General features: G+C 39.9%; 2 protein-coding genes across 2 annotated transcripts in view; both read right to left on the bottom strand.

Moving 5' to 3' along the window:
• nectin3a (nectin cell adhesion molecule 3a) overlaps window positions 1–6719 on the bottom strand; it is a 37268-nt gene extending 30549 nt beyond the window's left edge. The window contains exon 1 of the mRNA XM_083773501.1: window positions 6570–6719. Within this exon, the coding sequence (XP_083629627.1) occupies window positions 6570–6648 (79 nt within the window). The 5' untranslated portion in view covers window positions 6649–6719. The remainder of the gene's footprint in view (window positions 1–6569) is intronic.
• A 5514-nt stretch (window positions 6720–12233) lies between these two features.
• Window positions 12234–16343, bottom strand: diabloa (diablo, IAP-binding mitochondrial protein a; the record flags this gene model as incomplete). Its single annotated transcript, XM_083772934.1, has 6 exons — window positions 12234–12909; window positions 13563–13659; window positions 13881–13991; window positions 15424–15549; window positions 15751–15883; window positions 16207–16343. The coding sequence occupies 6 exons, from the start codon at window positions 16341–16343 to the stop codon at window positions 12701–12703; spliced, it is 813 nt and encodes a 270-aa protein (XP_083629060.1). The 3' UTR covers window positions 12234–12700.
• Window positions 16344–24652: the final 8309 nt, after the last annotated feature.

The following is a 24652-nucleotide window of genomic DNA, read 5'->3' as shown; positions in this document are numbered from 1 at the left end:
ACTGGCCATATTCACAGCCCCCCCCCCCCCCCCCCCGCCCCCCCCCCAAGAATGAAGTAATAGCCAAATGGCCACTGTGTTTACTCTGGTCTACTCTATGTAGCTCCGGTACGTTTGGGTTAACCCATTCTGACCTGAGATCAAATTCTAAAAATGTCTGTTTGAAAATGACAGTTTTCTGAAAAAGCTATGTTTCTGTCAGTCGTTCTTCGATTTTTCAAAAATAGCAGACCTACAAGCACGTAGCACGCCACTCGGTGGCGCGCTATGAGCTTGTAGATCTGCTATTTTTTTCTAAATAGCTAAAGCATAACGTAATGCTAACAACAAAAGGGGTTTCCGCCTAAAATGGGTTCACTCTGCAAGCCATCAGGCTCGTCCAACTTACAGGTCTTTCTTTCTTTGCGCAAATCTGAAATCTGGTGTTTTACAGAATTTGACAGACTATAGGCAAATGCTAAAGCTTGTGAGAGCTTGGCAGATTTAGCTCAAGCGTTGTATCGTGCATTACCTAATTTTCATTATACTTGGTGAGTCTGGAAAAGCAGCAGGATAAGCCAAAGAAATGCAGCTAAACATTTTCACAGCATTAATGAAGAAGTAAACATGCCTTATCCAATGGAACACTTTCAGCCTAAAAACCAGAGTCCAGATTATTCATTCAGAACAGCGTCAGCAATTATAGGAGACTATGGATTATCACAGTAACAGACCAGTTATTATTTATTTATTTTTCTGCAAAACCAGAAACTACATCCTTTCTGTACTGTAATCGGATTTCAGTATGTAGGGAATCTTTGGAATGTAGGATAGCTGATTGCTAGAATGTTGTCAATAGTATTAACTATTTTGTTCATTTGTCAATGACATTTGAGTTCAGCAACTTTAATAGTTTGTGCTGTAATTTTTAAAGTTTATTTAAAATGTCTGCTTATTTATTTTCATTTATTTTGTCTAGCGGTGGCACCATTTCTGTTGCTGTGGTTGAAAAATATGCCAATAATGTACCATTACTGTATATCGGGGCTAGCTCAGTGGCCTTGTGGTTAGAGTGTCCGCCCTGAGACTGGGAGGTCGGGGTTCGATCCCCGGCCGGGTCATACCAAAGACTCTAAAAATGGGACGGAGTGTCTCCCTGCTTGACACAAAGCATCAAGGGTTGGATTGGGGGTAAGTCCCTGCGACATACTAGCGTCATGTCCGGGGGTGTACTTGCACATCAAGCTGCCTCACGCTACAGAAACAGGAGATAGGCTCCTGCCCTATGGGCCTCATGGCTCGGCAAGGCTACTTACTGTATATCGGGGAGGGCAATAGCAGATGATAACAAGAGAAGACCAATGGCAATAATATAATGCATTTGGAATATATGTGCCTGTATTCAGGTAGGCTACTATGTACAATGTATACAGGTACTGTGTGCCTGTATTCAGGTAGGCTACTATGTACAATGTATACAGGTACTATGTACTATGTACCAATCAATCAATATATGGGAATGTCAATATATGAAAGTCTCATGATAACCAGTGATCCACATATGGAGCTGACTATCATCAACTGGATCTCCATATATGAAGATCACGACACTGACCTCATCAAACCCTGGATAACCATATGGTTTGACATACTAGATCTGCATATATGGAGCCGGCCAGCAACTCTACATCTGACATCCCTGACACCAGATTAATAGTTTAACTCCTGCTTCTCAACTGTGCCGTATTATGAAGCATCTGTTGTTTCAGTGCGACCTCGCCCTTTAGGTCGCTTTTCGCCCTCAGGGTGTCTTACTGGTATGTAGTATAGCAGTGATGTAAATAGGTTTTGACTGTAATGGGTCCCGGGACCCAGTCGTGGTTCCCATGGACATTTTATGAGTCCCGCTTCAACGACGTTAGGAGTCATATTTTGTCATTTTTACAAATTGCAGCATTTAACTCTCATTTCATCTAGTATGGTTATATTCATGTATAAAATATAGACTGAAAGAAATAAACACAATTCTAAATCTTCTAAAGAGTTATGCAAACAACAGTGCAAAGTATATGCAAACATAAAGTAAATTAAATAGCACCAAATTACAGTACAGTGCTGAGTACAGTAGTGTGTCCATGGGACCCCCAGAAAGGTCCACGGATGGGTCCATTATCAATAATCTGCGTTTTGGGATGCAAAATGCACCCTATTAGCATCACTGAGTATAGTGCCAGGAAATATAACTCAAAAGAGAAATACAGTAGTAATTTATTTAATTAAAAAGGGAACAGAATAAAACAAGGAAGAGTAAAGTGAACTTTTAAGGTTTTAACCTACTGGTCTGCTCTATAAGGACAATGTTATAGAACAAAATCAATCTAACCCTCAGATGACTGTCAAGAGAGACTACTACAGCCAACACCAGCATTTGTGGTATTTTCCTGCAGTGTTGTGCTTATGGTTATGAGTACCGTAAGTGTACAACTGACTGTCATGACTACATGACTTGTCCAAAAACACGTCATGACCACATGATAGTTGAATGACTAAAAACACATACGATTTGAGTGGTAACTTGGGAGTAAGGGACCACACCTGTTTCCCATAACCCTAGACGAGCTCCTCTCCTGTGGGGATTGGACTGCTGACGGTGCACATCCTGCCCTGTGCCACTCATTTAATACTTTACTGTGGAAGTGGACCTCAGTGTTTCAACCTCAGTGTGACCAGTATATGAGTTACATGCTGGACTGCATACTGCCTCCTCTACAGCCTGAATACAGCAGCAGGCAAAATAGTTTAAAGGGGTTCCCTCTGTTCATTCACAGTAGGCAATTAGCCATGAAAATATCTGGAAGCCGTTTCTGCCACCCAGTTTCTATCAGAGACTCAAGTGAGTTATGATTGAAATAGCGCATTTACGACTATGGTATTTTCTGGACACAGCCATAGATAATTACTAATGGACGCAAAGTACTAAATCAGACTGTATAGCAAAATAAACACATCATCTTTTTTATTACAATACAGCTTATGATTACTCTTCAATGGGAGATTACATTTATAGAGGTAATTTCTCAGTCTAGCCAGAAGTAAGACCAGAGACACTGCTGTTGAGTTAAGTACTATTATTTAAATTTTGTTATTCTTAACTTTATAGTTCAGACATCTCTGCGTAAAATGACTGCTTATAATGTAGTGATCTAGCTCACATGAGATGTTCATTTGATGTGTAATATGTTATTTTAAATGGAGAAAACAAGAGCCAAATGAAGGAATAAAAGTATTCATAAATTTGTGTTATATACTGTTGCCAATGCCTATAAACATACCGGTAGTTTAATAGGTAATCACCCACCATAAACACCATGATTAAAACAGGGTAAGATGTGTAAGCCTATAATAATCAATACAAGCTACTAGTATTGGACTGTCATGAATGGGTCAGGCACTGATGTTGATTTCTTTCTAGGGGCAGTGGATTGAAAAATGCTGTGTCACTAGTGACAGTTTCCTTTTTTTCCCCATCAGAGTCAACGGCTGAAGAGCCAAGTCTAGGTGCAGATGTTTAATCCCAAGGCTGGAGGTCACCCTGTAATACATTCACTAATGGACCACAAGGGAGTAGCTTGTCCCGACTCCTGACAGTCACATCTGCCAGGAGAAAAGGAGGCAAAGGGTGGAGCCAAAAGCAACAGTCTCAGAAGCCACAGCCTGCTGCTCCCCAATCCTCCAATCCCGCACACACAGTCACCATGTCCCACAATAAAGCAAAACACTCATCTGCTGATGGGCCCCTTCCTTTTAAATATGATTAGGAGCTTTCAGTCTGCTGCCTCACAACTGAGATTTAAGATCAAACGAGAGGAGTGGATAGATATAACAGCTGCAAGTCACAGCTGTCCACACTACTACTACTACCTAGTCCTGAAGCCCTTCGGTTGCATAGCATTAGCCTAGTAATTGCAGCAAATATCCTGAATGGGAAATGGAAAAAACACCAGCCACCAGGCAAATGCTTTACAAAAGTTTATAAGTCATTTGTATATGAAAATCACACCTGTGTGAAGTGAGGGGCGCTCATATTGATTTGGTGATGTAATGATGATGTAAAACAAACGGTGTCAAAACACTGTTTGTCTTCATTGTCAATGGTGTTTTTAAAACAAACAAACATTAAGCCTGTATAGCGCCCCTCAAAAATCACACCCGTGTGAAGTGAGGAGCGCTCTTATTCATCGTACATCATCATGAGGACCCTCTCTAAAACGAGATACTGTATCTCAAGGGGTATTCCTAAATAAATAATTTTAATAAAACATAAAATAGACACTATGACGTAAAATTGTCCATTCATTGTCAATGGGAATTTAATGTTTGTGTAGGACAAAGTTTGTGCACATACACCAAAAGCTGGACATAGGAGGGGCTGGCGCCCCTCAAAAAAGAAAAAAGAGAATGAATTAATAAATAAACAAACAAGCAATATTTTGTTTAGGCCCAGACCGCTGGTGTGACGTTCCGGTACTTAGACTACAATGTAGCCTGACAGCGCGTAGCGGTTCGAGTCCCGATCCCAACTGCCTTTGCCGTGTGTCACTCCACATCTCTCTCCCCATTTCTTGTCAGCCTACTGTCCTATCTATAAGAATAAAGGCATAAAAGCCCCACAAAAAAATCTTTAAAAAAATAATATATATACAGTATATATATAATATATATAGCTTATTTTGTTTCTTCTTTACATATAAGTGTCCAGAACTACTATTACAGACAACTGTCCTGATAAGGTCCATCTTGGGTAAATGTTGACACAAAGCTATAGCCAGTTTGACAGTTGGGATGGTAGACCTATTTGACTTACAAAGTGGCCATCACTGACACACAACAACTTCCATTAGACCTAAACCGTGCAAGTCAGTGCATTGCTTCTTTTTCTTTTTTCAAAAATCTATTTCTGTATTGAGTCTGTAATTTAGGTGACTCCATTACTACATTATTTATTTAGATTGCGAATCACACAGCCCCAAGAGTAGAAACCACAAAACTATGCTCCTCAATTACAGACCTCACAGTCTGTAACCACACCTTAAAGCAGTCCCCTCCTCACAACGCTGTCTACACACTCCATGCATTCTGAAAATCACACAGTCAAGGAAATTACACATTAAATCTCTTGTTAAGAAAAGTGACCCCCCCACCCACGCACGCACACGCGCACACACACACACACACACACACACACACACACACACACACACACACACACACACACACACACACACACACACACACACACACACACACACACAACTTCGGGTAAAGGGAGATTTGACATGTTGCCATGTTGCCAGACAAAAGACCCAAGGTTATACTTACACCAACAATACAATGATTATCCATACAATAAAACAATGTGTTTATCAATGCTAGTTTTCTGACTTGATTTATGAACCTATATTTTGTGGTTATGCAGAAGGGAAAAAAGTTACAGAGGGAAAATGCTTGTGTGGGTGAGTGTGAGAGATTACAATAGCAACAACATATTTGTTTGTACACAGTACAATCCTCAGTGTTCATTTCTCCAGTTTTGTAACTCTGGATTTTACTACAGTATCTGTGTCTGTCCATTCCAATTCAAAGGGCTTTTTTCCATAACTGGCTTAACTAAGGCATGCACCAGGTCCTGTGTAGAAACTAGAAATGGGTACAGCAGAGTTCCCCTGCTACGCTATTTGTGACAGTGACACTGGAAGGTACTTTGGCATGTAGCCCAACTGCAGGTCAATACTTCCAGACTCTGCGGCTGCAATGCCTTTCCTCTCTCACTCACTGAAATATGTCTTCATTTCCCCAGCACTGCCAGCAGCCACTACACACATTCAGTCACAAAGGGGTTCTCCTGTCCTGCATGCTCCACCTTTTTTCCCCACGTCATCCCTGTACAAACTTTATTTTAAGAGATTTTACTTCGCATGAAGAGTTGACACCCAGATCATTACCTGCACAATAAATACACTTTCTTTGTTTTTCATTTTTTCAGGCCACAGGCCCGTGGCAAGAATGTGTGGCGATCATGTCAAGCCAAGATTATGTGTGACTGTGAAGTAGTACTAAAGTAGTAATATTGATGCTTTGTTGCCGGGACAAGAGATCCAAGGGCTCCAACGAGTCCCGGGTCAGTTCATTGAGCTGCTGTGGTGTTATAATTAGCAACGGTTCAATGGGGTGCAGTTAGCATTCAGTTACAGTGGGAACAAATGGAAAGATGCCAGGCAAGGAAAAAACTACTCAAATTACCTCGTTAACGTTCGCCAACATTGGCAGCCTGATTCATCAGTTTTTGTAGATATAATAAGCATACAATAATGTGCAGGACGTACCGTTAGCTTATGGCTACAGCTAACGTAAGTGACCGAAATCACAGCACCGAATTGAACAGAACAGGGACAGCCAAGGTTTGACTGCTTGCTCTGTGGGATCTAACGGAACGACATAGAAGCAGCCAGCCAGCCAGCAGCCAGCACCGAACTTTTGCAATGGCCACGAAAGTCTTAGAAAAAATAGTTAAAAATGAAGGAATAACTTACATGTAAATCCATATACGACGAAATATAATGCAGCTCGCAGTCCAGTTAATCGCAAAGAAGTGTTCAATCTTTTCGCCATGATTCCCTGCGTGCGCAATGGCACTACTTCAGCTCTGTGCTGCTCCTCTCTCTGGGAACTGTGCTGCTGCTCTCTCCATAGCGACCGATCCGCGTGGGATGTACCACCGGAGGACAACCACAACACAGGCGCGCGCGCGCCCACGCACGCACGCACGCACGCACACACACACACGCACACACACACACACACACACACACACACACACACACACACACACACACACACACACACACACACACACACACACACACACACACACACACACACCCTCACACACACACACACACACACACACACACGCACACAAAACATGTACACTTTATGCTATTAAGTATTAGTATTCTGGATATTTCAAGGTCAGGATAATATTGTTATGATATCAATGTTACCTAACTATAGTAACAGACTAACAGTAACGGTAATAGTGTGCTGTGTGTGCTGCATATAGGCTATTTTAAAAGTATCTAGGCCTATCACACACATTTAAGTATTATAGTAGGTATGGGAATCCTATATAGATCCTAATAGACACATTGACATAAATAATATGGTATATAATGTGATTAGCTAGGCATGCCAATTGCCAATACATCTTTTTTTTACCTGCAATTGCATACTTTTTAGAAAAAACACTAAGATCTACAGTACACGTGATGCCATGCCTGCCTGATAGATGATTAAACCAAAATAGAAAAAAGTAAATGAATGAGAGAGTTAATATAAACCTAAAGAGTTCAACCTACCAGGCACAGAGCAGTCAAATGCCAAGCATTCATGCCCTTTCAATTTTGAAAACATGCAAGATATTGTTAAACACAATAGCCTACAACCTTACCCATGTTCCTATTGTATGCTGTTATTATGTCCTTAATTCATTTAGTATCATTATGCAACTATGACCATATCAATTCCTCTACATTGAGAAAGAAAGAAACCCTTTACTCACATTGCATTCTACAGTGACATCTTCATTACCCTGTTAGTTCTGAGCCCCTGTATGAGGCCATACTAACTCAGCAGGGGTTCCCCATTTCTTTGCCAACGTTAACCCAGTCCACAGCAACAGTGTCATGACTGAAGCTCATGGTGATTAAAACTTAGTTAATAATATGCCACCAGCCCACCACCACACTGTACCTTCTTCTACATATTACATCGTCTGGTCTGGTGGTTAATTTATATCCTCAAAGAGTGACAAATCCCCAGGTGAGAGTGCTGCCCTTTTCACCAATCGATGACCCTTCCTGTGACACGTTGCAATCATTGTGTCTTGGTGCAATACAGACTTGTGAGACTGTACTAATAAGATGATCTAGCTAATTACTTATTTCATAGACCAGTTGGACAGAAATATTTATTTTTGCGTTGTACTTGCTAATCCAAATGATCTAATATTCAATTTTGAGGTAAATTCTTCACCCAATATACAGAAACCCTTTGGCACCATTAATGGTTTATGAACATTTATGACATGTGACCTTTGTCATTGTGATGGTCTTATTGAGGGTTCATTCTAGAAAATGTGTTATTACAGTTCCTTGCGGGTAGGCAAGACTGCATTGGCACCACCTCTCCTGTGACCAGTGGGTCCACATCCCCATTGCCTGTCTGGGGCATTTGGTTTTACAGTCTGTGAAAACAGCCTTTGTTAAACACAGCATTCCTCTCCAGTCACATTTGTGTGCCAGACGCTGCACACCTCGACTCCCTCCTCACTCTAACACCCCACCCCCCATGGGTGCATCACCAGGTCTGAGGATGAAACGTTAGGTTATAGGCTATCAGTGATCACCAATAAAGGGGAAAAAAACACAATGGGAGAAGCAATCTTAATCTGGTGTGACGATTTTATTGTCATTTCATGCATGTCAAGGCATGGCCATCTAGAGTTGGTAGAGGTCATTTCACTGCTGACACACTTGTGTTTACAGCTCCAGAGAGGCCTTCCTTCATAATGAGCTCTCTCTGAAATGACCCACTACGACCCAAACTGACCTTTGGATGACACATGTAAAGATAATCAAACAGCATACATCTACCTTGAATAGGCTAGGCTGTGTAGATTTGTGCATTTACAGGTTTAGTTTGTTTGTTGTTTGAGATTGGGTAATTTATCCCTTACATGGTAGAAAAGCAAAAAGATTGAAAGGGGTTATAAACATAAACTTGAATTCAATGTATCAAAATCAGTGGCTCTGTGTCTGACCTGCCTCAACTCACCAATTAGTCCACTCATTCCAATATTGCACTTGTAAATAACTCTGGATAAGAGCATCTGCTAAATGCCTATATATATTTGCTAGTGAATTGTCTGATCTGGTAAATTCATGTAGTATTTTTGAGATAGACAGATTAATGACTAATCACAATCCAGGATTTCAGTACATTTTATTGTAATGGGTTTAGATCGCCATCTGCTGGATCCTAACTTACATAACAAAACAGACTACAATTTGAAATCTCCTGCCTGCCATTTGGTATAAAAGGCATCACTGGATAATTTGGATAAAGCATTTCCAACTAATATGCATACATGATGTGTATGTACGTACAACACACACACACACACACACACACACACACACACACACACACACACACACACACACACACACACACACACACACACACACACAGGAAGTAAATACAATCAACAGCCATTCTGATAAAATGATTCAAAAGCATGTTGGCCTTAAACAGATTTTAGTTATTGTTCACAAGACTTTGGCATACTCACTTTCTTTTCGGTCAGAATGAAACAAGGGGAGGGAGGGAAGTAGCCTCGGTACCCAGGCTTATATTTTCGTTCGCATCACCTAGTAGTGCAGTTGAAAGACTGAGGACATGGGTAATTTGCTGGAAACACAAGGTGTTGAGTGCATAGATATAAATATAGAAGGTGAAGGAAGGGAAACGAAAGAAAGGAACACCCCACTGACAGCAAGACTTGTTCTGAGAGCAATAGGGGAAAGGTTAACACAAACAATATATCTTAATAGGAGAAAAACACCTGACAATACAACCGCATTTGATTGTTAAAGGCATAGATTTTGTGCCATAGCAACCAGCTAGTCTTCCAGGGGTCCACATAAAAAAAATATACAAATACTACAATTACAAATACAAAATTATGAAATCTCAGAACTCAAACACACAATGCAGATAGGAAACTCGATCTAACAAATACAAATAGCTGAAGTTACATGATTACATGAAGTTAAAAAGCACAGTAAACAAAAATAAAAAACACTTCACAGTGTCAAATGCAATTTTAGATTATTATTAAAAGTTAATTTACTGTAAATGCAGCAACAAATACAATAACTCTTTAAAACATTGTTTTTTGGGCCTGGTAATACAAGCCCATTACTGGAAGTGGAAACATAGTGTTATGATCATGCACAGTATTACTACAAACAATTTGTCTATGTATAAAACAGGAGTTTTACTGCTTATGACCTATGACTTGAACAGTACAAGTGTATTAAAAGATTCTCCACTGTAAGCCAGGAGAGGCTGGCATGCACGTGGCTCACATTACATTAGACCTTAGTGACCCTGTTCTGGACAACCTGGAGCCTGCTGAGGTCGCCACTGGCGCAGCAGATGACCACACCGCGTAGACGTAGAGCAATAGTCAAGATGACTAGACTTTGAACTATCTGACATAAAAGGGGACGGGCAACATAAGAAACGCATTTCCTGGAAATGCCAATTGCTCTTACCATTTTCAAAACAATATAATTAATGTGGTTTGACCAAGACAGAGTGCAGTCTAGCATCACTCCAAGGAGTTTAGTACTTTTAACTTGTTGAACTGCCGAATTACACAAGTTTAAATCAAGCCTTGGTCAATGTAGATAACCTGTGCCTTGTACCCAGCACCGTACATTAGATGTTAAGAGGGCAAGTCTATTACATAATGTAGGAGCTTAGTTATAGTAATTTTCACTTGGTTGGTGATGGGTGTGGGCACCGCATTGACGCTCCATTATTGGTGGGAGCGTCTCTGTGGGTGGCCACCGGTAGTTGACAAGTACAGGTGTCTGTACCAGCTCAGCTGTTTGAACTTGGAGGCAGGGAGTGCGGGGAGGATACATTTTGTTGACCGCACATGCACTTTATTTGATAGTTTGATTCATTCACGTTTTGTTTGCTCACTGTTTGATTGTTATATGTTAGATTCTTTGCACATATTTATTGCATATATATATATATATTTTTATTTATTGTATTGTAATATTTGGTGCACTGAACTATATAAACATTTTAAACTTATGAGCTCGTTTGGATATGAATCATTTTATCATTGTTTTATTGCGCGTCATACAGTTTGTTTTTAGCTCCCATGTTTAGCCTGCCGGTTGAGTAATTTAATGGAAATTATTATCAGCCACAACACATATAGTCATGCACAACTTTTAGTTCTCTGCTCAAGACCTCATTAAGTACATTGTGCAGCGTAATATAATGTCAAATCATCCGCATAAATAACTGTTGTGGCACATTTTGTAGCCAAAGATAGGTCGTTAGTAAATATTGAGAAGAGCAAAGGTCCTAGGCAGCTTCCCTGTGGAACGCCACACTTGACCTCTGCTACTGGATAGACTGCCATTAAGATACACCTTCTGTGTATATTATAGGGTATAAACTTGAACACTATAGAATTTCTAGAAATGTAAGCATTTAAGCAGACACTGTTATCCAGACTGACCTAAAATGGTCAGTAAGTAGCATGAACTCAACTAATGACAGGGTCAAATAAATAGTGCAAAGAAAACAAGTACTATAAAGTAACTACAGTTAACTACTGTAGGATAGCAGGTAGACATAAATCCTATAGGATGTGTCCAAATCACAGTCCTACTATCTAAAGCACACCGGTGTATGTAAACTATATATCTATATCGATCTATCTATATATATATAATCAATCATGTAATTACATGTAGGCCTATAACAATACATGAATGATTATTATAATTATTTATACAGCTATGTATTATCAATACAATCTTAAGTATTTTTGAGTTTTAGTTTTTTTAAGATCTTTTTTGGCTTTTTCTGCCTTTTTTTATTGAGGAAATGGGGAGCGAGATGGGGGGGAAGACACGCGGCAAAGGCCGTCAGGATCGGGAGTCGAATCCGCGGCACGCCGTCAGGCTGGCTCAGCAGCCTACGTAGGTGCCCAGACGGTTGTCTGAAATCACAAACTTGGAATTTGTGGATAAGAAAGCACCATACATCTGGGTAAGATTACATGAATGAATGAATAAATACATGCTAGGGCAAGTGTCTGGAGGTAGTAGTAGAAGAAATATAATACATAATTAATATCTATATTAATTATTTGAGCATTTTCCATGAGAACCACAGCGAGTTCTTTTAAGGTTGGCAAAGACACTTCCTGGACAGGTCTTCTGCCTAATACCTCATCCATTCTAATCTGCCTTTCCTACTATTTTACAGATTATCAAACATTTGTATAATTGTGACAAAATTAGGTTGAAATACACTTTCAAATGTACTCAACAAGATACGTTTTAATTCCAGATGCAAAAAACAACAAACAATATTTATATGAAAGATGTTCTTTATTACAATGGAACATAATCCAACATACACAAAATAAACTGTGTATGCTGGCCAACCATCACCTTAACACAGTGAATCATTCCAGACAAAGGTTTACAAAATAAATAGTTTGTTAAATAATCGAATAACAGAAAATGGGATTTACAAACAAGTTTGTTTGCAAATTACTAATTCACTATTTGCAGATTATTTTATGCAGAGATGCAAGTATAAAAAATTAACAAAATTAAATATCCAATATTTCCCTCAATACTTCATAACCACTTAACATGTGCTACTGAGATGGAGAAATCACCAAGTAAATCACCAAGGTCAAAGACAAAAATAGAACTCAACACCACTGAAAACAAAACAGTGAATATTATTTCCCTCTGCTACAACAGAATTCAAATACGTGCAAAGGAAAATCTTGCATGTTTATATTTCCAAACCCTTTTCCTGTGGGTTTCTCCTCTTAGTCCTCTCGTAAATAAGCCTCATGTATCTCATGCTCCTCGCCATTCTTGTCCAAGAAGGAAGCATATTCTGCCATCCGTTGGATCTCTTCAGCCTTTATGTCCGCTAACTTCTTTTCTGCATCCTTCGATATTTTCCGTGCCTCCTCCACCTGGGACTGGGCCATCTGAACATTCATCCTTACAGTGATGGATGCCTGTTCAGCACCTGTGAGAACAGAAAAACAAACACACGCTTAGACACATTGCTGGGAGAGCGGGGTGAGAATGGATAGATCTGCGAGTCAAAAAGGCATTAGGTGATGTCAAGCAGGTGCATCTGTTCATCATCTCTGTTTTGTTCTAAACCACGGGAACTGGTGTCCACCATGATCTGAGGCTCTTTCTCAAAGCTACTACTTGGCCATACACGATCTGAAGAGTGAGACTGACAGCATTTGAAATGGAAGTGGCATCTTCTAAGAATTGAGGGGATGACATTACTTGCAAACAACAAATATTTCAAGTATGCTTCTAAGACTTTGTTTATGACCATACTGACAAGTCAATGTCTTTCTTAGAGACATTGCTGCCGGCTGTGATCCTTACTGTTTCTTGAGGCTGAGAATATCAAGTTAACCACTTGAACCCTAGCATCCCTCTTCTGGGAGGAACATTTGCAGAAAATAACACATCTTCAAGCTCACGCGCAAGATTTGGAGTAGAGGGATAAAGCAGCCATGGGGGACCCAGGTCAACTCAATAATCAGCATTAGTTTACCAAGTATATAGGATTTAAGTTGTTAAACTCTTGACAATCATTCCTGAGAAATGTTAAGTTGCAGTTCAGTTCTTCAATGACATTAATCTTCATTTACATACCTGAAGTATAGGCTGCCTCAGATGCCATTTCACACAGGCTGACAGCATTCATCCAGGTTGACTCAAAGCGCTTGCATACATCGAGTCTGTCATCAGCCTGTCAGGCCAGGGAAGTAGAGATTAGGTTTCAAGACCTGCTTCATGTTTAAGACTCGTTTGAGATAGTTCATGCATACATGTTTAAGACAATACATGCATACATGTTTGAGACATTACATGCATACACTAACGGTATAAACGGCATGAAATGTGAGTATAAGTTCACATTACTTTCAATCATGATATCATTTCTGGTTTGTGAGACAAACGCATACATACCCCTGCACGCTGGCCAATGATCACTTGCCATATGGAATCCTCTTCTGCAGGGGTCAGTTTTCCCAATGAGGCCAAATACCGTCTCTGGAGGGCAACGAGAGTGTGCACAGCCTGTGAACAAAAAGAAAAATGAAATACAGCTCTTGAAGATCTGGATCCGGATTCAGTCCGGGTTTTCTTCCTAATAAAAATCACACCTGTGTAAACCGAGTGGTGCAACTCCCCTCTCTCTCCCCCCCCCCCCCCCCCCCCCCCCCCCCCCCCCTCTCTCTCTCTCTCTCTCTCTCTGCTCCGTCAGATTAGCTTTATTATGGATATCAATCCGCGTCACTGAGAACTATTTTTTCATTATTATTTTGGCTCGGCCTTTCCTTCTTTAGCGAACCTAGACTGTCAGAAGTTGGATTTGTGTCCAGCAGGTGGCAGCCATGTCACATACTTCTCTCGTTCCAATTTCACATGTGCACACCACTTGTGCTCACACAGGTAAACGGACATTGCTGGATGTAGGAGTGGTTGCACCACTCAAAAATCAACAGGAAGTTGACATTGCCCTTTAAGACAGGTCAGATGTATGCTTCTTTGAGAAAATATTGTGCAACATTTCACTTGATAAGAAATCTGACCTAGATAGATACATCTTCAATCTATCTATGTAGGTTTGATGTATGCTTTCGTGATAAAGTATTGTGCAATGAGTCACTTGTGGTGTTTCCCCTAGCCAGAAGCTGATAGTGTGGGGGAGCTTTCATGCGTGCACAACAGATTTGAAGGGACCAAGAAGTCACTTTGGTCACTTATTGTTTTTTTTCCTTCTCCCGCCAAAAATAGCAGTTCTGGCTGAACAGTGTAGTCGGTTTTCACGAAACGCAGGAATCTGGTAGAGGGCCATGCCAAACGGTGACTATGCGAAGCCCATGACCATTGGCCAAAAGGTGGCGCTATAGCACTCAATTGAAAATGCAAACTTTGCATATCTCATGAGTCATGAACTGTTTGACCATTGGCAATGACACTTTGATACACATTTGTGTCTCCTCATGCCGAACAACTTTTGACCTCTGGCCTTTAGATCACCCGCCATTTTGAATTATATGAAAAACAGTTAAAAATAAAATGTATCTCCTCCCAGGATCTTTGATCAAAATGCACAAAAACATCTACACGTGAACTTTGGACCTATACGGACAAATAATCGTAAAAAATTGCTGTCTTTTGCGGTTATTTGCCTTTTTTGGCCTATTACTGTGGTGGTAGTCATGATTATATAATAATTCATATAGGGGAAACACTGCACGTGACAGAAATAACATTGTTGACACAACTTTCTTGTCCCAAGACTCTCTTTCGAGGTTGTCTAAGAGCAGGGTCTATCTCTGTATTTATGAGTGGTTAGTGAGCTAACATTGTTGTCACAAATAAACCCATGGCGTCATCATAGCATTGGATTTTCTTCCCACTGACAAATACAGTGAAATTGACAGCACTAAAATGCCAGATTATAACTTCAGAGAAATGTTAACCATTGAGATCAAAGACTTACCTTGGAATACTCTGCAAGGGCATCTATAAAAGCCAGGGTGGTCTGGGAGAGGTAAATGCATGAGCTGTCTGTAACCATTGAAGCTGCTCTTCTGATGAGGGAGTCATGCGAGAGGTTTTCCACTTGCTGCACAGAGAAGGAGAGAGACAGCAAATTTATAATTATATTTCAGCTTTATGAGTGCTGCTGCTCTTTATATAACGGAGTACAAGAACAATGTATGTCATAGGAAAAGTTGAGTTCTCCCCCCCTTTCTCCCCAATTCATGCCAATTGATTCCTCCGCAAACACAACAAGTAAAACGTATAACTAAAATTATTAACCCACCTGGGTGAAAGGGACAGCACACAGTCCAGTACCGACGGTCAATGACGCCACGCCAGGGCGCACCACATCTGTCAATCTGCCCAACCTCTGGAATGTACGCCTCCTGTTACTAGCCAGGGCACTAGCAGTACTCCTTTAGAAAGAACAAGACACAATGTTGTTAAGTATACAGCATACGTCATGTCATCCAATCCTCATTTTACTTGAGTGCCACTGTAAATTGATAAATGAATTAACACTGGGGATTTTCTGCGTATGATTATTTTTCTTCACGGGGTAGCGCGTAGCTACTACTTCCTTGTTATAAGACGAATCTTTTGCAAAGTTGGCAAATCCAGACACTTAGACAGCGGCCGATGTACATTATATTTTAATTGAACCAGTCAAATCACTCAAATGGTTTTAATAATTCTAATCTATTAAGAACTGTCTTTTTTGTTGATTCAGTTAACCTACCTCAAAAAGCCGAGACAAACAGCAGCCCTCCTGAGCGCAGCCATGTTGGTGCGCAGCAATAAAATGTCCGTTCGACTTTGCAGAAGTCCTCCAGTAGCACGAGTGGCGCACATAGTACATTGACGGGCAGATTGCATTTTTGCGAAATGAAAAAGTGAATACGCAAATAAAGTATTAAAAGTAAAATAAATAAATATATATAGGCCTTATATATATATATATATATATATATATATATAAAAAGAAATGTCAACTCCCCGTAGATTGTTAAAAGTTACGTATTGTTTTTAAACTAAAACAAAAAAATAATCTGTTGCCATCTACCGGTGAAATCAGCAGACTCGTTTTGGTTCCAGGAGTAATGTTCCCTTGAAAGGTAGCTGGAGCTTTATGCTGTCTCTGTTGTGGCCCATTGGTATTTAAGGCATTTGCAGAACCTTAACATACGCAACATGCATCGATCTGTTTACGTTGGCATGATGGGACGGCATGGGCCGGTTCAAACGGTTCAATATTACGCACGAACTGACGATTGACTCTACTGGTTGAACTTGATAGTAGGACTACAGGCGTGTGTGTGTGTGTGTGTGTGTGTGTGTGTGTGTGTGTGTGTGTGTGTGTGTGTGTCATGTGTCGTCATGTGTGTGTGTGTGTGTGTGTGTGTGTGTGTGTGTGTGTGTGTGTGTGTGTGTGTGTGTGTGTGTGTGTGTTTGTACAGTAGTCTGTGCATACAGTATAGGTTACGTGCTGGTGCGGCTTAACCTGACGCTGCCAGATCCAAGAAGCTTGCTACACAAATTTGTTTGGGGAACATGGTTACCCAATACCGCCCTCATCTGGCAGCGTCAGGTTAGGTGCGGCTAGCTCTGGTCCAAAGCAGTGGCTATGGTGTTCGAATGCCCCCGCCCCCCTGTCAAAAATAGCTAAAATCACTAAAACGAGAAAAGCAGCAAATGAAAAAAAAAATTAACACGCATCTTAATTTTACTTTCTCTAATAACAACCTAAAATATGAACCTTTGGTTGAAAAAAAACTAAAGTTGTCCTTGAGTTTTTCTGGATAAACTATTAAAATAGTCCAGAGAAAGAAATGCTTCTATTTGTACCAAAATGACTGCAAAAAAATACTGCTCTTTGTTTCAAAAAAGCTTTATATAGCTGTATAACATGTAGCCTATATAACGATGCAATGTGACATATAGCTCTGTTTACAAAATGCTGTACCCCCTTCAACTGTATATACTTTCCCCATTTTCAACTGTTTTTATTATATTTTGACACTTGCTTTGGCAATATGACATGTTTTCTCATGCCTCAAGCTCCTTTGAATTGAAATTTGGAAGAGCAGGAGAAGGTGTGTGTGTGTGTGTGTGTGTGTGTGTGTGTGTGGGGGGGGGGGGGGGTAGTATAATTTCACAATGAGCAGTTCTGTTTGCACTGGCATAGTTTTGCAAATAGGCTAGATAAATATGATGTGTTACCACTTACCACCAGCCAGGCAGGTTACTATGGGTAATGGGACTCATTAACTTGCATTGTGTTAGAAAGCTTTTGACACTTTTGGTGTTTAGTAGCTCAAATTTGACCCGTGATTTAACACAGCCAAAAATACGGTACTTCGGTCAAGATTATCATCCATTTTTTCCCCAACCTCATAGCTGACCTGTAATGCATTCATATATCCATGTTACCTTTTAACTGACCTATATGCATTCATATCCATGTAAACACTGTTTATTAAAATATTATTTTGGTGGCCCCATGGACATTTTATCTTTCAATATAGCACACAAAATATAAAAATGATATAAAAGTCACTCATTATATTTCCTATAATGAAGACAGTGTATAATGATCTGCCTATAGTTATCTGTTATCTCCCTATTGGCTATTACTGTTTTTCACTTCACTTTCAATGTTTTATTTTGGACATCAGTTATTGTAACAGTACACTCCAAGTGTAGGCTATAACAAAATAAACAATTAATTATAGATATTGTTATGAGAAAAAAGGTATAGGCTGAAGCTAATTAGCGTATTATGCCTACCCTTACCTGTCTATAGAAAAACAGGAGAAAAGAAAACAGAAATGAAGTTTGTTTTGCTTCATATAATCCATATAATAAACATCCTCAATTCCTTTTCACAGCATTTCCACATACTTACCCCTTTCACATACAATGTTGTTTGGTATTAGTTCTAGCAAAAGTTGTTTCAAATCATCATCATTTCTAAGATCATATTTGGTGTAAGTAGAATGTTGTGAGCTTTGAACAGAATCAATAACGTTTGAAGCTCTCTTCATTATTTATAACTCTTTTCTGTAAAATAACAATTTGTTTTAACGTTGGTTTTATATACAGCATTACGAATATAATATCCATCAGTGCAGTTTTTGAGACACTTTAGACAACTGTCTAACTGCAGGGGCTCCGGAAGTATTATACGTATTATGTATGCTGTAAATGTTTTTGTTGTAAATAAACATAAAATAACCAGTCCATGGCTTATCCTATATACAATCGCCCCTGGATAGGTCGAGCAAAAGGTGTCAAATTAATTTTAACCTGGAAGTGAAAAGGCTTGTGTTGGTCATTCTATATCAACATACTGTACTTCCTCATTCTTCATTAACAGATTTGATAGTCTGAACCTAAATGTAAGACCAATAACAGTAACCTCCTCCAGTATCTCTGAGCTAACGGGCCAGTACAGTACATACTGACTGCAGTCACTATCAAAACAAACAGGCACAATCAGAAGCAGTTCACTCCAGTTTTATGCACGTGTGCCTGTGGTGTATCCGAGCAAAATTCGTAATTTCTGTATAGCCTACAGTGTAGGCCCTACACAGTACATTGAATTATAAAATCAATAAAAACATGTTGTTCATAAATCATAATTTTGTAAATAACTGCACAATAATGTATTTTAGATCTGAGCCTTTTGTACTTTGCAAGTTCCCATATTGAAAGTTGTTTTAACAAAAAACAATAACAATATATTTTTACATCATATATATCATATTTCTAATATATTGTCTCAAGAGTCAGGCAAACCATGCCCACAACAGCATCTCTTGTTCTATATGTCTCTCTGACAGAGAGACATGTAATGTTGACCTTGATCTTAACTGTGACCAGTTCGACCCCAAACAATAATCTCTACGAGGGGCCCAGGTGGAAGTGGTGTGTGGTCCCTCCAAGTTTCTTGAAACTGGTGTGCGAACTTCATATCCTCTCACTTGAAAATCCTCACATATTAATACAGCGCTGTATTTATAGAACCCCACTGCCCCTCAAAGTTAGGATGAGTAATGCAAATTGCACGTACTGTACAATGACAAAAACATCAACTTCTATCGCTCTACCATCCTGACCTACGCCTGCACAGCCTGGTACTCCAGCTGCACCGATGTGGAGAGGAAGGACCTACAGCGAGTGGATCAGCGGCTCTCCATTACCACACCTGAGTGACATTTACTCAAGCCGTCTCCACAAGCGGGCCTTAACCCTTAGAAGGGCAATAACTAATAAATGCGTTATTCAATAACGTTCTGAGTGTGGGGGAAAACGAATTTCTTCGTTTTTTTTATTTTTTATGAATATCGGTAGATTAAAGATCTCCAAGGACCCCTCACACCACCTGTTCGAGACCCTTCCATCCGGAAGGCTGAAGGTCATCAAGGCCAGAACCAACAGGCTGTCCAACATCTTTTTTCCAAAGGCTGTGAAAACACTGCTCAGTTCACATACGCGCACGCACACATGTGCACACACACGTGCACAGTGAATACAATACACTACTCGGACTATGAGGGACTAACAGTTTTATGCCATGAAGTTGCCCCATCAGTGTTTTTTATTTTATTTTGTCCTTTGTGTTCTCTCTGTTGATACTAACAGTATCAACAGAGAGAACACAAAGGACAAAAGAAAACTGTAGATCGTGAAAGCAGCTATCATCCTTCACATAATACTATTACTTAGCAATTTTTGTGTAAAATGTGGAGTGTATCAGACTATCAAATATGACTATTGTAAACAATAGAGAGACATCTCCCCTACAATATCGCTGATATACCGGTATGAGACGATTTTAAGAATCCCAATGTTCTCCATCGAGAAAATATGAGCGAGTCACGTCAGGACAAACTCTATGGTCAATTGGTCAGGATGTCTGTACTATATGCTTTGTTGTGAATATTATCTGACACAGCACCCATTTCTAGTTAGACTCTGAGCTGGGTGTGTCTGCATGCACACCATAAAATGATTAAGGGGTCATAACATCCGAAGCAGGTGTTTTTGTTCCTACACAGTGCTGACACCACAAAAATAATCGAATCACGTGGTTCTCAGTATTCACATGGGAACGGCGTGGCTCCATTGTGCCGAACTGCGTGTGGTCATGATATCAATGTTCAAGGTTCAAGGTGCCTTTATTGTCACAGCTTGTGTACAGTTTTTTTCTGGTTTCCTCAGACTTTGCTGCAGCAATAATAGTAATAAACATATACACAACAAGAACATAAAAAGACGAATAGTCATAGAATCCAAGAATATAGCAGTATAAAGGCAGTTTGTCTGTTGGTCTTTACCAGTATCCTTAAGCAATATTACACGAGAGGATGTGCTTTACCGTCATTAATGGCACGCCTGCATTGCTGCAGGCATGAGCCGGTAAACACAACCCTCTAGTCTAGTGTACTATTGCGATTATACAACAGCCTGCAAGCCTGACTGTCCAGGGGAAGTATTTAGCAGCCTACTGCCAGTGGCCTTAAATGGTGCATTTATATAGCGCTTTTATCCAAAGCGCTTTACATAGATTGTGCATTTAATTCATCCTTTCACACACACACACACACACACACACACACACACAGCGAGCGCTGGCGCTTTGGCATGGGGGGTCAGATCAACATATGGAATGAATTCTGTACTGGCCATACAGTATATGGAGCGTGTCTTGAGTGTCAGGGTTTGATGAGGTCAGATCAACATGTCAGAACAAGGACAGGTGGGGAGGGATCAACATAATGAGCCAAATTCCAATACCCAAAATCTCGGCCACCGCTCACTCACACTCGCTCACTCCAGCATGGTGGTGTTACGGTGAAATTGGTGACCTGCTGAAATATGTACAATCAAGACATCACATAATGTTAGTGTCCGAACGTAAATCATTGTGGTTTGTTTATTAGCAGAGTATTTAGGCCACATATTTAAAGACCTCCATGTAAGTTATGTGTAGTCCACAAGATGGTCACATATTTCGGCAGGTCACCAATTTCACCGTAACACCACCATGCTGGAGTGACCGAGTGTAAATGAGCGAGTGGCCGAGATTTGGGGTGGTAATTTGGCTATGGAATGTCAGAACAGGTCAGCTCCATATATGGAGATCTAAGGGTTTGAGGATTGAGGTCAGATGTAGAGTTGCTCCATGTAGATAGATGATGATCCAGTCTTCTCCATGTATGGTTATCCAGGGTTAGATGAGGTCACAGGTCAGTGTCATGATCTTCAAATATGGAGATGGCCATATATGGTGGCATGACGTGTCACGAGGCGTGATGTGTCACGAGGCGTGATGTCACGAGGCGTGATGTCACGAGGCGTGACCTATATGGAGGTGTGATGTTGCGAGGCGTGACCATATATGGAGGCATGACTAACACACGGATATGCAGGTTTATTTTTTTTATATATGTTCATTGATAATAGATTTCAACAATTTAGTACAATTTAGACCATACCATTTTTGTTCTCCCTCACCCCATCCCTCCCCCCAGTTATCGTCATCATCAAAACAATATAAAAAATAACATTAATAATTTAGTACAGACATACCACAAACAAACATACATACAGACATATGATATAAACAGTAGGATACAAAAATAATAATTTAAGCACAGATAACAAAAACTATAAATAAAAAATAAAATAAAATAAAACAAAATAAATACAATTATGTTGGGTTATTCGAGTTCAAGAGATAGTCAGTCACAAGTTATGTCGGAAAAGATTGTGTTCGGAACGTTGTCATATATCACCCTCTATACACAGTTCTATCATTATGAGAATGCAAAAAACACACATAGTATTGATTCAATTAGTCTGTCGGAAGTACTCTCAGATTCTCAAAGTAGGTAATAAATGGTTGCCAGCTAGATAGGAACCTTTCTGTTGAACCTCTAATTGTAAACTTAATTTTTTCCAATTTTAAAAATCCCATAATATCCTTAAGCCACATAGCTATAGAAGGGGAAGTTGGGGATTTCCATCCCAACAATATTCTACGTCTTGCTATCAGTGTGACAAATGCTACCATATTAGACTGTTTCTGGGCTAGAAGTTCAAAATCTGATGGCACTCCAAAAATAGCGATATGGGGTGACGGCTCCAAACGAGCCTCAAATATATCAGACAAAATCTCAAATATTTTAGTCCAATAATGTACCAGCTTCGGGCAAGACCAGAACATTAGCTGGTGAGAGAACACATCTATCACATTTATCATCAATTCCAGGATATATTGCAGCAAGTTTAGATTTGCAGTAATGAAGTCTATGAAAGACTTTGAATTGAATGAGGCCTAGTCTAGCACATGATGTTGATTTGTTGACTCGATCAATAGCCACATCCCACCATTCATCAAGAAATGTTTCACCCAGCTCGGTCTCCCACCTATTCCTATTTTTGTCCATAGGGAGGATGTTTAATCTCATAAGAGATTGGTAAGTAACTGAGATTTGGCCCCTTTGCCCAGGATGCAGTATTAGGAGGTTGTCCCATGGTTTATTTGCTGGTTTCTCAGGGTAGGAGGGAAATTGATTTTTAACAAAATCTCTATAGATCATATTTGGTGCGAATTTTCTCAAAACTACTGAATACATTTCTCTCATAATAATAATAATAATAATAAAACTTTATTTGTATAGCACCTTTCATGACATGAAATGCAGCTCAAAGTGCTTTACAGAACAATGGAGAATAAAAGAAAAGCAAGGCAACGACATTAAAAAACAAGCAGTAATGCAAGCAGTAATGCAGTACAGTGAGGATTGTGAGGACAATAAAAGATCAATTAAAGGCAATGTTGTAGAAGTGGATCTTGAGCTGAGCTTTAAAAATGTCTACAGAGGCTGCCTGACGAAGGTACAGTGGGAGCTTGTTCCATGCCGACAGCCCGTAGAAGCAAAAAGCTGCTTCCCCGTATCTTTTAGTTGCCATTTTTTTGGGCAAAGTGAGCAGGCCGGCGGTGGAAGCCCTTAGGGGGCGGTTTGGGACATATTTAGGCAGGCAGTCATGTAGGTAGGAAGAGATCTGAGAATTTGACAAGACCTTTATCTTTCCACTGTTTGAAAGCTAAGTCTGACATAGAGGGAGGGAATAGGTGATTGCCAAGTATGGGACAATTTATAGAGCCATCCTTAATTTTAAAGTGGGAGCGCAACTGTGAACAAATCTTAATGGTGGCAATCACTACTGGGTTTTGGGTAAATTTAGATGGTGATAGGGGTAATTTAGAGTAGAGTGCTACTGGGAGAGACATTGAGTGGCATGATTTAAATTCCAGTACACACCAGTCAGTTAGAGGGGAGTGGAACCAGTAGGCCATTTTATTTTCTGAACATTGGCTGACCAATAATAATAAGTAAAATTGGGTAGAGCTAACGCCCGATTAGCTTGCATGTCCATTGACTTCCAAAATGTTAAATCTGTTTAATTAAGTTCTTAAACATTTCCAAATGTTGCCTATGACCTGTATCATAACACATCAGGGGGCAGCGGTGGCCGAACGGTTAGCGGAGTGGTCTTGATATCGGATGGTCGCTAGTTCGTATCCCCGGACCGGCACGTTAAAATTACCACCGCTGAAGTGCCCTTGAGAAAGGCATTGAACCCCTACCATGAAATGTTATATGAGCAGGGCTTGGCTGTAAACAAGTTCTTGAGCTTAGTTCAGTTACCCTGGGTCTCTAAGCCAAGTTTCAGCCCAATCCAAACTGGGGTATGGGTGTGCTTAAAAGACAGACAGACAGACAAACAGACATAACTTCAACTCTGTCTAAATGTATTTTCCTAATTAATAAAAAAAATGTTTAAGAGAGCCAGACTAGCCTCTAGCAGTATTCAGCATAATATAAATGTTAGGGTAAAACAAGGTGAACATTTATTACAATATATAGACTGATGAGGAAACACTGTTGCATTGAAACAATTGCATTTCACATGCTGTAATTATGATTGTCTTATCGTGATTTCAGTATAAGGTAGAAAGCTCTTTTGAAATGATGCTTATGGGTACTGCAAAAATAAATCATTGCATTAGTTTTAGTGAATAAAATGAAATGTTGTCGAATCTGTATGGTAGAATATGGTAGTTTTATTTGGACTCAACTCTCGACCTTTGCGTATGAGAGATGTTTATCATT

Source organism: Protomyctophum parallelum (genome assembly GCF_964188405.1).
Source record: "Protomyctophum parallelum genome assembly, chromosome: 9".
In the NCBI taxonomy this organism is placed as follows: domain Eukaryota; kingdom Metazoa; phylum Chordata; class Actinopteri; order Myctophiformes; family Myctophidae; genus Protomyctophum; species Protomyctophum parallelum.
The sequence above is the reverse complement of the archived record's forward strand: the minus strand, read 5'-3'. Positions and strand labels throughout refer to the sequence as shown.